Source organism: Panthera onca, chromosome B4, assembly GCF_046562875.1.
Source record: "Panthera onca isolate mPanOnc1 chromosome B4, mPanOnc1 haplotype 2, whole genome shotgun sequence".
NCBI lineage: Eukaryota > Metazoa > Chordata > Mammalia > Carnivora > Felidae > Panthera > Panthera onca.
In genome coordinates, this window is record NC_138345.1 from 61,223,734 (window position 1) to 61,241,616 (window position 17,883).

Here is a 17,883-nt window from a genome sequence, read left to right on the forward strand (position 1 = left end):
CAAGTCCAGAATTGCCAAATGTTCCAAGAGACAATCCCATTGCCTTATGTTTTCTCATTTTTGAGTATGGTTTTCCTCTCTCAGTTATTGTTTCGCTGTAAGTTTTCATTGTTTCAGTCCTCCCTAATACTTTTACACAGAAGTTTATTTTTTCTCTTTTTTAGCCAAAGCATTGATGTGCCACAAACCACTCAGTCATTCATGAATGCAAAAGTCAGTGGTTTTAGTTTATAAATGAAAGAACAAATCATGGTTTATTTTTTTGTTTTTGTTTTTCAGGACAAGCATAAACAAGAATTGGAAGACATGAGGAAAGCTGGTCATGAAGCTCTCAGCATTATTGTGGATGAATATAAGGTAGAGATTTGGGAGTCTGTTTTCTTTTTTAAACTTTAGCATACTTTCATAAAACATTTATACACATAGGCATATGCAAGCATACACAAATTATAAAATTACAGTAGTCTTATTTTGGTATACAATTCCTTTCAATTGACTGATGTGTTAATTGAAAATATACTTAGTAGATTACAAAGGTAATGCTAGATGTTGCTCTGCATTTGAGAAGTTGTGGAATTTTTTAAGAATATAGAATCTGAAGCTGAAGAAATTCAAGAACAAAATACTGTAGAATTAATTGCTAGATTAGATTTTTTCCTTGCTGTGGTTCTACCTCTTTTAGAAAAAAAAAGGCATGATATAAATCTGATAGATATTGTGGGTGAAGGGGATTAAGAAAAAAAATGTCGTGGGGCACCTGGGTGGAACAGTCAGTGAAGTATCCGACTCTTGATCTCAGCTCAGGTCATCATCTCATGGTTCATGAGATCAAGCCCCGTGTTGGGCTCTGCACTGACAGCATGGAAGCCTGCTTGGGATTCTCTCTCTCCCTCTTTCCCTGCCCCTCCTCGCTCTCTCTCTCTCAAATAAATAAATAAACTTTAAAAATATTGTTGTGAATATTGTTACAGAAATCATGATAATGTCAGTATCAGGGACATATACAATATTACTCTCTGATTCTGGGTCTGCATAAGCTTATTCATTTAAAGCAAACTGAGGACTGGTATGTTGCAAACTTTCAAGATGACCTGAACTTTAAAGAGTTTGTGCATTAGTTGTGTCTGATGGATGTAAATTTGCCTCCTAGTTCACTTTGTGTCAAGAACTAATACTGTGAACCTAATTTTCTCTTACTGGTGTTGTAATAACTTATCAAAAAAAATCTTTTTCCCCCTAAATTTCATGTTGTGTCATGAGGAATGTGTTCTTGTTGAAATCAAATTCAAACAATTCTCCCCAGAGGTAACCACTGTTAGTGTTTGATGTGTATCTTTCTAAAGGTTTTTCTCCATTTTTTCATAAGTATATATACTATCATACCATATATATATACACACATATATATACATGTACATATATACATATATATACATATATATACACATAAGTATATATACTATATATAATATCATGTTATATAATTTTTTTATTTGGTTTTACAGAAAATGTTATTCCACTCAGTCTCTTCTTTTGTTTCTGTGTTTATTCACTATGACTTGGAAATATTTTAGTATCAGTATGTATCAACTTTATTTTTTCATACAATAGTGTTCCACAGTATATGTATACCATAATTAACTCTACCTGTATAGGTAAGCATTTCGTTTTTTGTTTGTGTTTGTTCATTACTGCATCAATTTTTTTTTAAAATCCTTCTACCACATGTGAAATACAGAAATTTTTTATTATTGATTAACCTTCATTGTTGGATTTGGCAGGAAAAATGTCATTTTAGTTAGCTAATAATTTATTTTCAAAAAGCTTCTTGTAACAAGTCATTTGAATAAAAGTAGAAAAAGAAGTAGATCCAGAATTATTTTAACTGAAAGCACTTGTTTGTTTTTTTTTTTTTTAAACTCAAGGTAAATAGTCTAGTTAGTTATGTCTTGGGACATGAAAGGTGATTTTTGTGACCACACCCAAAGTAGAAACTGGTGCCATTGTTGAGACATTCAGGTTTTTGCAGCTGTGATTACTGACTCTTTTTTTTTTTTATATAATAGTGAATTTTTAGTCCTTCTAATATAAACCAGCTTTGAGTTGGGTAAAACTATAGGATCTATTTTGAACTATCATCTTTTTTTTTCCCTTATGGCTAAGGGTGGGAAGAATTAAAATACTGGAATTTATATAATTTTCTTAGTGTATTAAGTGATATATTCTTAGGTGAAATTACATTTTACTTATTTTTATTTATGAATTCTAAATTAAATATTTTGAAAACATTTACATTGCATTTAGTTTACATTTGTCTTTTTATGAACAGCTCAGTGTTTGATATTTTAAATCCTTTTTGATTCTAGCTCCACATATTTCATTTTCTGAAAGCAAGTTTATTATGTATTGAATTCTTGGGTTTTTTTTTATGTTTATTTATTTATTTTGAAAGAGAAAGAGCATGAGCAGGGGAGGGACAGAGAGAGAGAGAGAGAGAGAGAGAGAGAGAGAGAGAGAGAAAATCCCAGTTTGTTCCCTGTATTTAAAAGTCTCTTATGGTTTTCCTCCCTCTCTGTTTTTATCTTATTTTTCCTTTCTTTCCCCTATGTCCATCTGTTTTGTTTCTTAAATTCCTCATATGGATGAAATCATGAGATATTTGTCTTTCTCTGACTTACTTATTTCACTTAGCATAATACATTCTGGTTCCATCCACGTTGTTGCAAATGGCAAGATTTCATTCTTTTTGATTGCTGAGTAATATCTATTATATATGAAAACCACATCTTCTTTATCCATTCATCAGTCAATGGACATTTGGGCTCTTTCCATAATTTGGCTACTATATACATTGGGGTGCATATGTCCCTTTGAAACAGCATTTTTGTGTTGTTCAGATAAATATCTAGTAGTGCAATTGCTGGGTCATAGGGTAGCTCTATTTTTAATTTTTTTTTAATGTAATTTATTGTCAAATTGGTTTCCATCCAACACCCAGTGCTCACCCCAACAGGTGCCCTCCACAATGCCCATAACCCATGTTCCCCTCTCTCCCACCCCCCATCAACCCTCAGTTTGTTCTCAGTATTCAAGAGTCTTTTATGGTTTGCCTCCTTTGCTCTCTGTAACTTTTTTTTCCCCCTTCCCCTCCCCCTTGATCTTCTGTTAAGTTTCTCAAGATCCTCATATGAGTGAAAACATACAGTATCTGTCTTTCTCTGCCTGACTTTTTTCACTTAGCATAACACTCCAGTTCCATCCACGTTGCTACAAAAGACCATATTTCATTCTTTCTCATTGCCAAGTAGTATTCCATTGTGTATATAAACCACAACTTCTTTATCCATTCATCAGTTGACGGACATTTAGGCTCTTTCCATAATTTGACTATTGTTGAAAGTGCTGCTATAAACATTGGGGTACAAGTGCCCCTATGCATTAGCACTCCTGTATCCCTTGGGTAAATTCCTAGCAGTGCTATTGCTGGGTCATAGGGTAGATCTATTTTTAATTTTTGAGGAACATCCACACTGTTTTCCAAGGCGGCTGCACCAGTTTGCATTCCCACCAGCAGTGCAAAAGCATTCCCCTTTCTCCACATCCTCACTAATACCTGTTGTTTCCTGAGTTGTTCATTTTAGCCATTCTGACAGGTATGATATGGTATCTCATTGTGGTTTTGATTTGTATTTCCCTGATGATGAATCATGTTGAGCATCTTTTCATGTGTCTGTTAGCCATCTGGATGTCTTCTTTGGAAAAGTGTCTATTTATGTCTTCTGCCCATTTCTTTACTTGATTATTTGTTTTATGGGTGTTGAGTTTGATTAGTTATTTATAGATTTTGGATACCAACCCTTTATTCATTATGTCATTTGCAAATATCTTCTCCCATTCAGTAAGTTGCCTTTTAGTTTTGTTGATTGTTTCCTTTGCTGTGCAGAAGCTTTTCATCTTGATGAGGTACCAGTAGTTCATTTTTGCTTTTATTTCCCTTGCCTCTGGAGACATGTCTAGTAAGAAATTGCTGCGGCTGAGATCAAAGAGGTTGTTGCCAGTTTTCTCCTCAAGGCTTTTGATGGTTTCTTGTTTAAATTTAGGTCTTTCATTCACATTAAGTTTATTTTATGTATGGTGTAAGAAAGTGGTCCAGGTTCATTCTTCTGCATGTTTCTGTCCAGTTTTCCCAATACCTTTTACTGAAAAGACTTGTCTTTTTTCTGTTGGATATTATTTCCTGCTCTGTCAAAGATTAGTTGGCCATACATCTGTGTGTCTATTTCTGGGTTCTCTGTTTTGTTCCATTGATCTGAGTGTCTGTTTTTGTGCCAATACCACACTGTCTTGATGATTAGAGCTTTGTAATACAGCTTTAAGTCTCGGATTGTGATGCCTCCAGCTTTGGTTTTCTTTTTCAAGATTGCTTTGGCTATTTGGGGTCTTTTCTGGTTCCATACAAATTTTATGATTGCTTGTTCTAGCTCTGTGAAGAATGCTGGTGTTATTTTGGTAGGGATTGCATTGAATGTGTACATTGTTTTGGGTAGTATAGAGATTTTAGTAATACTTATTCTTCCAATCCATAAGCTTGGAATGTTTTTCCATTTCTTTTTGTTTTCTTCAATATCTTTCATAAGCTTTCTATAGTTTTCAGTGTACAGATCTTTTACCTCTTTGGTTAGCTTTATTCCTAGGCATCTTAAGGTTTTTTGTGCAGTGTAAATGGGATTGATTCCTTGATTTCTCTTTCTGCTGCTTCATTATTGGTGTTCTGAAAGGCAACTGATTTCTGGACATTGATTTTATATCCTGCAACTTTGCTGAATTCATGTATTATTCTAGCAGTTTTTCATCTGGAACCATAGAGACCAGAAGGAAATAGAACAGTATTGAAATAAAATAACTGTCAATCCAGATTATATATCCAGTGAAAATACACTTCTGAAATGAAAGGAAGAAACCAAGATGTTCCCACTTGAAGGAAAACTAAGAGAATTTGTCAGAGGAGACCTACTCTAAAAAAATGGCTAAGGAAATTATCCAAACAAAAGGCAATGATAAAGGAAGGAATTTTGGAACATTAGGTAAAAAACAAAGGAAAGGACAAGACTGTGGGTTAATGCAATAGACTTTCTTTTTTTAAGTTTAAAATTATGTTTGTTAAATTAAAAAATATATATAACATTGTCCGGTGTGACTTTAATGTATGTAAAGGAAAATTTTAAGAAAATTATATCATCAACATGGGAGAGTAATAGACATAAGGAAAAGTAAGGGTTTTACACTTGATTTGAACTGGAAAAAAAGACAACACAAGTAATGGTGTTATTTATTTTTTAAGAAGTAATGCAAATTTATTTACTTCTACAGTCTATTCTATGATAAGGCTTGGGATTATTTGGAGTTTGATTGCAAGATTTGAAACTGTCAAAATCATTTGGAGCTAGTTTACATTTGTATTTCAAAAACTATAGTACGTTTTCTCCATTTTTCACTCTGATTTCTAAGAACCTGATGTTATCGGTAGTGATTAAAACAGAGGAAAGTTTACTATAATTATATATTTTGATTTTGAGTAGGCTAATGATATTTTAACATTTTATAATTTTTTATTTTTGAACAACTTTACTGAGATATAATTCATTTATTATAGAATTCACCAATTTAAAGTTTATAATTCAGTAGTTTTTAGTTTTTCACAGAATTATACAGTATTCACCACAGTGTAATTTCAGAGCATTTTCGACACTCTATATGAAACCTTATTTCTGTTAGTGGTCATTTTTCACTCCCTAACCAACTACGTGTTTTCCTACCTTGGTAACCATTAATCTACATTATATCACTATAGTCATAGTGACTATAGTCACTATGACTACATTATGTTTTCTGGACATTTTGTATAAGTGGAATCATACAACTTGTGATCTTTGTGATTTATTTCTTTCACTTAGAATAATATTTTCAGAGTTCATCCATATTGTTACATGTCTTAGTATTTCATTTCTTTTTTATTGTCCAGTGATTTTGCATTGTATAGATACACCACATTTTATTTATCCTTTCATCAGTTGATGGCCATTTGGATTGTTTTCACTTGTTGACTATTAATGAATAATGCTATGTGGATGTATTTTATTTCTCCTGGGAATATACATAGGGTTGGAGTTACTGGGTTGTATGATTATCTATGTTTAACATTTTGAGGAACTACCAGAATGTTTCCGGTTGCAGTGTTTTATATTCCAACCAACAGTGACTGAGAGTTCTAATTTCTCTCCATCCTTACCAACACTTGTTATTTTCCATTAAAAAAAAATATTTAGCCATGCTATTGGGTTTAATTAGCATTTAAGTCTTTAATCCATCCTGAGTTAATTATTATCTATGGTGTAAAGAGGGTACAACGTTTGTTGTCGTTGTTGTTGTTGTTGTTGTTGTTGTTGTTGATATCCAGTTATTCCCAACCTCATTCATTGAAAAGACTGTTTTTCCTCATTGAATTGTCCTGCGACCATTGTCAAAAATTAATTAACCATCTTTGTGAGGATTTATTTGTAGACTCTCCAAGTGGGATGATTTGCATTGAATATATAGACCAATTTGGAGAGTATTGCCATTTTAATAGCATTAAGTTTTATGATCCATAATGATGAAATGTCTTTATTTTATCCTCATTAATTCCTTCCAACAATCTGTTGTAGTGTCTCCTGTGTACTTTATTCTTTTTGATGCTATTGTAAAATGAATTGTTTCTATTTCATGTTCAGATTCTTCATTACTACCATATAATAATAGGATTGATTTTGTGTATTTGTTCTGATATATAAGTTCATTAGTTCTAATAATTTTTAATAGATTTCTTAGGATTTTCTATATATAAGATCATGCCACCTGCACTCTTTCCAGTCTGGGTGCCTTTTGTTTCTTTTTCCTGCCTAATTGTCCTGGATAGATGTCCAATACCATTTGAAGAAGAGCTGCAAGCACATACATCCTGGTCATTTTCCTGATCTTAGGGGGACAACATTTAGTTATTAGCCATTAAATATGATGTTTTAAGTGAGTTTTCAATAGGTGGTCTTTATTAGGTTGAGAGAGTTTCTTTTTATTTCTAGTTTGTTGAAAAAATTTTTTTTGATCATGAAAGGTTGCAGAGTTTTGTCTGGTGCATTTCTGTGTCTTTTGAAATGAAGATTTTGTTTTTTCTTATGAATGTGGTGTATTCCATTTGATTTTTGGATGTGAAATCAGCCTTGCTGGGGCATCTAGGTGGCTTACTCACTTGAGGGTATGACTTTGCTCGGGCGTGATCTCACGGTTCATGAGTTCAAGCCCTGGGTTGGGCTCACTGCTTTCAACATGGAGCCCATTTCTGATCTGTCCCCCCCTCTCTCTGCCCCTGCCCCACTCGTGCTCTCTCTCTCCCAAAAATAAAAAAAATAAATATTAAAAAAAAATCAGTCTTGCATTCCTGAGATAGTCTCACTTGGCCTTGGTGTATATATGTTTTTTATGTGTTGCATTAATCTATTAATTAATATTTTGTTGAATATTTCATATCTTCATTCACAGGGGATATTGGTTTGTAGTTTGGTGTCTTAGGTTTTGCTATCAGTGTAATACTTTACTCAGAATGAGTTAGGATTTGTTCTCTTTTTTTTTTTAACTTTTTGGAAGCATTTGTAACAGATCAGTATTAATTTTTTTTGTTAATAATTTTGTAGGATTCACTAACACAACCTGGTGGTAGCAGACTTTTCTGTGTGGGTGAGAGTGTGTGTGTGTGTGTGTGTGTGTGTGTGTGTGTGTGTGTGTTGTGGGGGGTGGGCAGACAGAGAGGGAGAGAGAGAATTCCAAGCAGGCTCCACACTGTCAGCACAGAGGCTGACATGGATCTCGATCCCATGAACTGTGAGATCATGACCTGAGCCGAAATAAAGATTCAGACGTTCAATGGATTGAACCACCCAAGAGCCCCTGTTTTTTGTGTTTGTTTTTGTTGTCGTTTTTTTTAACAAATTCATTCTCTTGCTATTGATCTCTTCAGATTTTCTGTTTTCCTTCTGAGTTTGGTAATTTTATCTTTCTAGGAAGTTACCTCTTTTATCTTAGTAGTCTAATTTTTAGCATGTAGTTGTTTATAGTGTGTTCTTACAATGCTTTTATTTCTGTAAGGTAGGTACTGATATCTCCTCTTTCATTTCTGATTTTGTAATTTGAGTCTTTCCTCTTCATTTGGTCGATTTATCTAAAGGTTTTTCATTCTGTTTGTGTTTGCAAATAATTAATTTTTTTTTATTTTTCTCCCATTTTCTATTCTCTAATTTACTAATTTTCACTCTAACCTTTATTTTGCATGACTTCTTACTTTGGCTTTAGTTTGTTGTTTTTCTGGTTCGTTAAAATGGATAAGTAGATTATTGAGATAATATCTTTTTTCTGACTTATGTAATTAATCTTTTTCTTTTTTAAAAAAGGCATTTATATTATATTTCTTTCTATAGGCATTATATTTAGGAATTATATTTTCTCTTGATTCTAGTTTGTTTCATCCCATAAGTTTGTTATATTGTATTTTCATTTTAGTTCGTGTAGAAAAAGTTATAATCCTTATTGTGATTTCTTCTTTAACATATTGTTTCTTAGAAAAGTATTGTGTAATTTACACACACACACACACACACACACACAGATTCCCCAAATTTCTGGTGGTTATTAAATTCTAATTTAATTTCATTGTGGTTGGAAAATTCTTTTTAATGATTTTATTTGGGTGGAGTATTCTGTAGATGTCTCCACGTGTATGCAGTTGGTTCATAGTGTTGTTTAACTCTTCTGTCCACTGTTAGTAATATGCTTAATTTTTCTATCCTTTATTGATAGTGAGTGTATAAAAGTATCCATTATTCTTGAATTCTTCGTTATTGTGTCGGTTTGGTTTCATGTATTTTGGGGGTATTTTGTTAACTGTATATGTCTTCTTTATTGTTATATCTTCCTTAAGTATTGACCCTTTTAGTATTGTAAGATGTTTGTTTTTATCTCTGGAATGATTTTTTTTTCTCCTAAAGTCTATTTTTTTTCTTGACCTTATTATATCCTCTCCAGCTCTGTTAGAGTTTTTATTTGCATGGTATATCTTTTCCCATCCTTTTACTTTCAACCAGTGTGTATCTTTGAATCTAAACTGTCTTTTGTACAAATACAATTATGTACTTTTAAAAAATGTAGTTGCTTTTTTTATTAAATATTTTTGAAATGTTTATTTTCGAGAGAGCGAGAATGTGCAAGTAGGGGAGGGGCAGAGAAAGAGGAAGACAGAGGATCAGAAGTAGGCTCTGTGCTGACAGCAGAGAGCCCACTGTGGGGCTCAAACTCACAAACCATGAGATCATGACCTGAGCTGAAGTTGGCCACTTAACCGACTGAGCCACCCCAGCACCTCAAAATGTAATTTCTTTTTAAATCAATTAAGAGAAGAGCAGAGAAGAAATATTCAATTATTTTGTCTTTTAAAACTACCCACATGATTAACTTTACTGGCATGTTTTGTTTCTTCATGTGGATTGAGTCATTTTCTGATTTTACTTGTTTTAGCCTAAATGTACTTCTGTTAGTATTTACTGTAACTTGTGTCTGCTAACAAAGAATTTGTCTTGAAAGAGCTTTAGTTTCATTTTCATTCTTTAAAGATAATTTTCTATCTTTGAAAGCTTTTTTTTTTGTTTTCTTTTGTTGGGTATATATTTCTTGTGAGACAGACTTTTTCTTTAGTTTCAGCACTTTGAAAATGTCATCCCATTCCCTTCTCTCTTTCATTGTTTCTGATGAGAAGTAAGCTGTTAATTTTTTTTGTGGTTATCTTGTATGTGATGAATCATTCTTCTACTGTTCTCAGAATTGTTTTTGTCTTTCAACATTTTGACTATAATATGTCTGGGTATGTATCTCTTTTAGTTTTTCCTACATGGAAGTCACTGAGCTTCTTATATGTGTATATTGTATTTCATCACTGTGGGAAGTTTTTAGCTATTATTTCTTTAAGTATTTTTTATTCTCTTCTTTCTTTGTGTTACTTTCATTGTATATGTGTTGATTCACTTAATAGTGTCTCACATTTTTCTGAGGCTTTATTCATTTTTCTTTAATATTTAAGTGCTATAGTCTAGATTCCATGGTCTTTATTGATATTTCTTCAGATTTACTGATTATGTCTTCTCTCAGTTCAAACCTGTTTAAAACCTCTATGAAGTTTTTCATTTTTGTTTCACTTTTCTACTCCAGAATTTCCTTTTGTTTCTCTTGTATAATTTCCCTCTTTGTTGATACTGTGTATTTTATGAGATGTTATTTAATTGTTTAAGCATGGTATCCTTTAGTTCTTTAAACATTTTTATAATTGGTGCTTTGAAGGCATTTTCTGGTCCAGTCTAATATCTGGGCCACATTAAAGGTAGTTTTTACTGACTCCTGTTTTTCCTGTATATGTGATGCAGTTTCATACTTCTTTCCATGTCTAGCAATTTTTTACTAAAAACTAGACATTGTATATAAACTGTAGTAGCAATTTTGTGTTTTCAATCCTCAGGAAACTTTGTGTTTTTGTTTGATCATTTAGTGAAGTCTGTTTCTTTTGAATTGTGCAACTTCTGATTTTGTAGACAGAGCAAAATGGACATTCACATACTCATTCTGACTACCAGAAATGACTGTTTTAAAGCCATGGTCTCTTTAACTATTTCTTTCCTGATTTCCGTTTTGTGATTCTGACTTGTCTCTATTTTATTGTATCTATTTATTGTATCTTGCTGTTAGTTTCTGTTAATTTCTAGTTGATTGCTCTATTGTTCTGACAGTGCCCTAGAGTATCCACTGATCCAGTTATAGACTAGTTATAGATCATTCCTTTTGGCAGAGCTGGTTTGTGTGCCAGAGCCTCCCTGTAACCTGTCATAGAACCTATAGACAATGCATAGGCCCTGGAAGAGTAGGATACTTAATTTGCTCTTTATTGGTTTCCTCACCCAGATCCCTTTCACAGCTGGAGCTGTGTATGAGGGAAGGAGGGTAAGTACTATTCTGCTACATGGTTGCCACTGTTACTCAGTAGATATCTTCTATGACATGGAGTTCACAAGGATGGGATAGTCCAGTGTTTATAGCTGTTAAATATCTCTGTAATAGTTCTCTTGCTTCAGCAGTGTAGGAGAGATGGGAACTGGCATTTGACTTCTGAGCTCAACTGAGCAGCTGTCCTGCAGTCGGAGCTGTGGAGGAAAGGAGGATTGCATTTTTTACCAGCTGCCTATTTATGTGATATAAGTCTTCTGCAGCATGGAGCTATGGAAAATAGGATCTATTAATGTTCACCAGCTGCCAAGACTACCAGGAATAGTCTTTTACACTAATAGATTGGGGATGATGGGAACTGTCACTCAGCTGCTGAGCCTGCTGAAACAGTTCTGCAGGGCTCAGCTGTGGGTGGATGCATGAAGTCCCTAGAGTTTAGTATCATAGTTTCCCCTCTGTTCCTACCAGGTTTCTATAAACTTCATTGAATAAATATTGCCCAATTTATTGTAAGCCCTTTGATAAATCTACAGAGACTTTGAATGATTGTTTTTGCTTAAAAGATACCTATCTGGGGTAGAGGTTTCTCTGAACTCCTAATATCATCATTCCAGAAGTCCCACCCCACCCCCTCTTATATCTTTTCATCCATATTAAAATAGTGGTTACTTATTACATATGTTCTTCATTTAAAAATTATTATCTTGGGATCAGTGAATAGTTGGGAGTCATGGCATCTTTTGTATTTCTCACTGTATTAATAAGAGTTAAAGATTTGTTTACATCATGTTGTCATATATGAGTACCTCGACCCTTGGATCATTGCTGATTTCTTGTCCTAATGCTTTTCTAAAATGTGAGACTTTTTTTATGTGATTAAATTCTCTAATACTGTGCCTCTTAGGAATTTTAGAATGTTTCTGGGTTTTGTTTCAGCAAATTACCATGGATTCAAATATTAATTTAAAGCTTAATAATTTAAATATGAGTTGTACTTTTACATTGGTAATCAAATAAAAGAAAAAAAAACCTTAATTTCCAATTCATTTGGTTAGCATACTTTGTGTGCCTAAGACCATTCAAATGAAATAGCACTTTTTAAAGTTCCCAAATGATGTGACCAACAGTTTGTGATTTTAAAACAGAAATAAGCTACGTTATAATTTAAACTTTCACAACGAATTGAAAATTCTGTTTTACCTTTAATTAGCCTCATGTAGACATACCTTGGAGATATTGTGGATTTGATTCCAGACCACCACAATAAAGTGAATATTGTAATAAAATGATTCAAATGAATTTTTCATTTTCCTATTGCATACAAAAGTTATGTGTACACCATGCTGTAGTCTGTCATGTGTGCAACAGCGTTATGTCCAGAAAATATACATACCTCAATTAAAAAATACTTTATTTCTAAAAAATGCTTACCATCATTTGAGATTTTAGCTAGCTGTAATTTCTTTTCTTTTTTTTTTTAAGTTTACATATTTATTTTGAGAGAGACAGAGACAGCGCAAGTAGAGGAGGGGCAGAGAGAGGGAGGGAGACAGGAGAATCCTAAGCAGCCTCCCACTGTCAGCACAGAACCTGACATGAGGCCTGAACTCACGAAGCCGTGAGATCACAACCTAAGGCGAAACCAAGAGTAGGGTGCTTAACAGACTGAGCCACCCAGGCGCACCTAGCCATAATTTCCTTTTGCTGGTGGAAGGTCTTACCTTGATATTGATGGCTGCTGACTGATCAGGGTGGTGGTTGCTGAAAGTTGGAAGGCTGTGGCAATTTCTTAAAATAAGACAGCAATGAAGTTTGCCACATCAACTGACTCTTCCTTTTATGAATGGTTTCTCTGTAACATGCGATGGTGTTTGATAGCATTTTACCCATAATAGAACTTGTTTCAAAATTGAAGGCAGTCCTCTCAAGCCCTGCCACTGCTTAATCAGCTAAGTTGACCTAATATTCTAAATCCTTTCTTGTCATTTCAACAATTTTGACAGCATTTCACCAAGAGTAGATTCCATCTCAAGAAACCACTTTTCTGTGCTCATCCATAAGGAGTCACTCCTTATCTGTTAAAGTTTTATCATGAGATTGCAGCAGTTTAAATACAATAATAATGAAAAAGTTTGAAATATGATAATTACCAAAACATGAGAGAAAGACATGAAGTGAGCAAATGCTGTTGGGAAAATGGCGCTGGTATACTTGCTTGAGGCAGGGTTGCCACAAACCTTCAATTTATACAAATGCAGTATCTGAAGTGAAATAAGATGAAGCACAATAAAGCAAGGTATATACGTGTATTCAATGGATTAGCTGACCATATCAAATTGGAATTCAGTTCTTTTAGTAAATCCTTATTCATACAACTTCAAACCATCCATTACAGGAACTGGGTGAAGAAAACCTACAATCCAATTACATAAACAACTTTGAGATCCAAACCTATTTTGTACTATTATTGTGTATTACACACTCATATTCTTATCTTTTTCTAACTTTAATAATGATATGTAATAATTTATATGTTTTTATTCTATGAATTCCCCAAAGAGGATTGCATTTCTACAAAAATTTCTACTTTAAGACAACCACGTACTTCTGTTGGTAGAGATAACTGATTATTTTAAAATCAGACAAACTTGATCAAAGCCCCAGCTCTGGTACTTCATAACAATGTGACCTTGGGAAGTTCCTTACATATGAATTCTAGTTTCCTCATAAATATAAATGGGGGAATAAACCATAGAACCTATTCATAGGAGTATTGGGATGATCCAGTAAGATAGTGTATATTGCTTGGCTGATAAAAATGCTGCTAATAAATATTAGTTATTACATATATCATTGTTTTCCCAGCTTTTTAGCATAGCAATCTCAATGCATTATCATTATCTTACAGCTGATTATTAATTAGTTTACTTTTCAAAATGATACAATGTGAATTCTTCTTTCAATTTTCTTTTTAGAAATATCCACTTTAAGGGAAAGAGATTGTGGACCAGCCCTTCATATTCCTGGGCTCCTGTTAAAAAGCCAGCGTTCTTCTGTTCATTTAGAAAATAAATAACTTGCTCCAGATTGATGAAAGAGACATGTGAAATTCTGTTAAAGTACAGCAGAAAACAAAGCTAAAATTAAGCTAATGTGCTATATATGCCAACTTTTCCCATAATGTTTACTTAATTTTCTTTACTTTTTCTTTTATGTCATGATTTTTAAAATCTTTTATTCTGATAGTTAACAGCAGTAAAGTAAATGTAGATCTTGGAAGGCTTTTCATAGGAGCATGCCACATCAAAGATTGTTTACATAAGAATTTTCCTTTACTTGTTTAATTGTGCTTTTGTCTTGAAATTGTCATTCTTCATGATACACACTGGCTCAGACTTCACAGTTCTTTCATGTCTGTAGTTTTCTCTATCAAGGATTACTATCCAAGATGTAGACTATCTTAATTTTTTTTGAGGATAACAAGCAGCTGTATTACTGTGAGCACTTTTTGTTTAAGTTGTCCTTAACAGTTGTCACTGTCAGGATTTCTTAATCCATTGGTTCTCACCTTTTTTCGGCACATAATAAATTACTTGTGATGCTTTTTTGAAATGCATATGCCAAGGCAGGTTTCCTCTCTGGAAATTCTAATTTGATGTTGATGGGATCCTAGTATGTATATTTTCTTTAAAGTTCTAAAAGTCATTCTGCTACCCTCTCAGGGGCAGTTATCCCCTGATATTTGGGGATATCATTGATATGAAGGGATCATTGTCTTATCCCTTCATATTTATTTGCCTGTCAAACTATTCTATTTCAACCTGTTTCCGTGTTTTCCCCATTTTTGTCATCTAATATTGAACCTGTCAAGGTTGTGTATATGTGTGTGTTTCCCATTGAAATCACTGGGGAATTCTTCTGTAGAATAAAGATGAGAGATACTCTAACAGAGTTTAAGTGACTTTAGGATGGACTGCTCTTTGATTTTGAAAATTAAAAAGTTAGCAAAAGTTTCAGCTATAACCAAAAAACTCGGATTTATTCTACATTAATTTTTTTAAACTTATGTCTTGGTTTTGCCAATGTGGGATAAGTGATCACAGTAAGGAAGAGGGACTTCCAAAGGTAGTCCAAAGGTAGAGGGACTACCAAAGAAAGTAATATATGGAAAAAATACAGGTATATTTGCTAAAACAGATTTAATTTTGTAACTTAAGGAATAAGATGTCTTATTTTTTTTTAATTTTTTTTTAACGTTTATTTATTTTTTTTGAGACAGAGAGAGACAGAGCATGAACGGGGGAGGGTCAGAGAGAGAGGGAGACACAGAATTTCAAACAGGTTCCAGGCTCTGAGCCATCAGCACAGAGCCCGACGCGGGGCTGGAACTCACGGACCGTGAGATCATGACCTGAGCCGAAGTCGGACGCTCAACCCACTGAGCCACCCAGGCGCCCCATGATGTCTTATTTTTTAAAAGAGAAATTATCTCACTTTCTCCACCTCTTACACAGATGTGTTTGTTTCTTTTTTATCTTTTTAGAAGTATCTCAGTATATATCTATTCAGTTAATGCACTGGATATAAGCACTTGAGCTAAAGCTATTTTAGATGCTGACACATTCTTAAAATGACTTTTCTTTTTATCCTAAATAACTTTTGGGAAGAATTTTCCAAAGGAAGTAGTAGTTGACTCAGTGTGTTAAAGTTCAAAGCTGGAACTATTGCTAACATGCTGTTACAGTGAGTGGAAAGTGCTCAAGAAATTAAATTCACATATTGCTTTTATTTTATCTTACTTTGAGTCTCATTCATTAAAACTTCCAATTTGACATAAATAAGATATGAACATATTTCTTGGTTAACAGTTTTGTTTACTACTGTATAGAGACAATGACAACAGGCTCCTCCCCCCTTCCTTGTGTGTGTGTATGTGTGTGTGTGTGGTGTTTGCTTTAAGGTAGAACAGTTAGAAAAGGAGTTTTCACTTGTGAAATTTTTCTATACAGAGTTTTTTATTTCATCCTGAATTTACATTTACAAGTTATTTTCTTGGTTCTGTCACAACTTGTGTATTTTTTAAATTAAATTATACTCTGTTGTTTTTATTGTTTAAATGTAAGGAATTTGGATATTTTTCAAATCATAGCAGATATGAGAAGTATTGAAACTTATTGAATTTTGACCTAGTTGACAGATTAGCAAAAAATGGTGTATAGAATAACCTGAGGGGCACCGGATGGCTCAGTTGGTTGAGTGTCTGGCCCTTGACTTTGGCTCAGGTCATGATCTCACAGTTCATGAGTTCAAGCCCACATCAGGCTCTGTGCTGACAGCACAGAGCCTGTCTCTGTCTCTCTCTCAAAATAAATAAACTTAAAAAAAAAGAATAGCCTAAAAAGGGGGCATTTAGGTGGCTCAGTTGGTCACGCATCCAACTCTTGGTTTCAGCTCAGGTCCTGATCTCATTGTTCGTGAGATCGAGCCCTGAATTGGGCTCTTCACTTACAGCATGGAGCCTGTTTAGGATTCTCTCTCTCCCTTTCTCTCTGCCTCTTCCCCCACCCTCTCACAATAAATAACTAAACTTAAAAAAAAAAAGGAATAGCCTGAAAAAGACAAAGAAGAAAATGTAGTTTGGTTTAGGATTTATATGCACACACCAAATAAATTATAACTATACTGATTTAAGGTGTACTCTATGTTTCTTGGCCCTCTTGTGCCTAATCTAAACATTTTCTGTGTCCATTTTTTGGTGATATGTAGTTCCTGGTCATCGCATTCTTCTTAAAGAGTTTTGTATACAGTCTTCTCAAAATCTGAAGCTTTCTTTTCTCATGCTGGTGTTTTGTGTACACATGTTTCAACCAAAGTGTATTTACAAAACTTATCCTTACAGATATCTTTATAGATATCTACACATCTCAAGATATTTCTATTAAGCTATATATTTACACACACACACACCCATTCCTCTTTTAGTCTCTACTTCGGAAGCGTGACTGATGTATTGATCTTTAATTCTGTGTATTACAAACCAGATGGTAAAACCCAAAGAGTGCTTGACACATTAATAGTGCTTGTAAATACCATCTTGACTACTTTAATGAGAAAATAAGAATGAGTAGATTCTCTCTAGTCTTAGAACATCTCATGAAGAGAATTTCTCATGTATTTGTTTTTTCTTCTTGTTACGTTCAAATATGAGTATTGAATCAGATATGCCAGAATTTTTATATATTAGGCACATGAACTTTCTGTTATTCATAGCAGATGATGCAACATTTCTACATAAACTTAAGTTTTTCTGAAATTATCTTGATTAAAATTCTTGATATATTCATTTCCCATGTTAACCAACCTTGGTTTTATTGAAAGTGTCAGTCCTTTCCATTTTCTGTAAAGGTTAAGTACGTCTGAAATACCTTTTGGTAAGGATTGCTTTGAGTTTTAGCAGTGTACCATATGTTAAATGCCAGGCTGAAGTATCACATGCCTGCTGTATTCCATTTTTCAAAGCATCTACTTGCTAGTGTTTTATTTGAACTCTTAAGTTGTTTGTACTGTTTTATAAGGGAGAGCATATTACATTTAGGAGACTAGTTTTTCCCAGGGTGTAGAATTACTTGTATTGTATAAAGTTCTGCTCCAAGGAGGGGGAAACAACTTTGTTTTCTCTTCTTTTGATATTTTCCCTTGATTAAAGATTGCTAGCTTTTTGTGCAGAGAGGGGAGAAATAAATATTTAGGATGTGTGAGACCTGTCCTTTATCTTTTTTTAAATTCCATTATTTTGTTAACCCAAAGGTA

General features: G+C 33.7%; 1 protein-coding gene across 24 annotated transcripts in view; it reads left to right on the forward strand.

Moving 5' to 3' along the window:
• CCDC91 (coiled-coil domain containing 91) overlaps positions 1 to 17,883 on the forward strand; it is a 350,689-nt gene that overhangs the window by 183,588 nt on the left and 149,218 nt on the right. For all 24 annotated transcript variants that reach the window (XM_060658044.3, XM_060658051.3, XM_081796137.1 and 21 more), the window contains one exon: positions 280 to 357. In XM_060658044.3, coding sequence (XP_060514027.2) covers positions 280 to 357 — 78 coding nt within the window. The remainder of the gene's footprint in view (positions 1 to 279; positions 358 to 17,883) is intronic.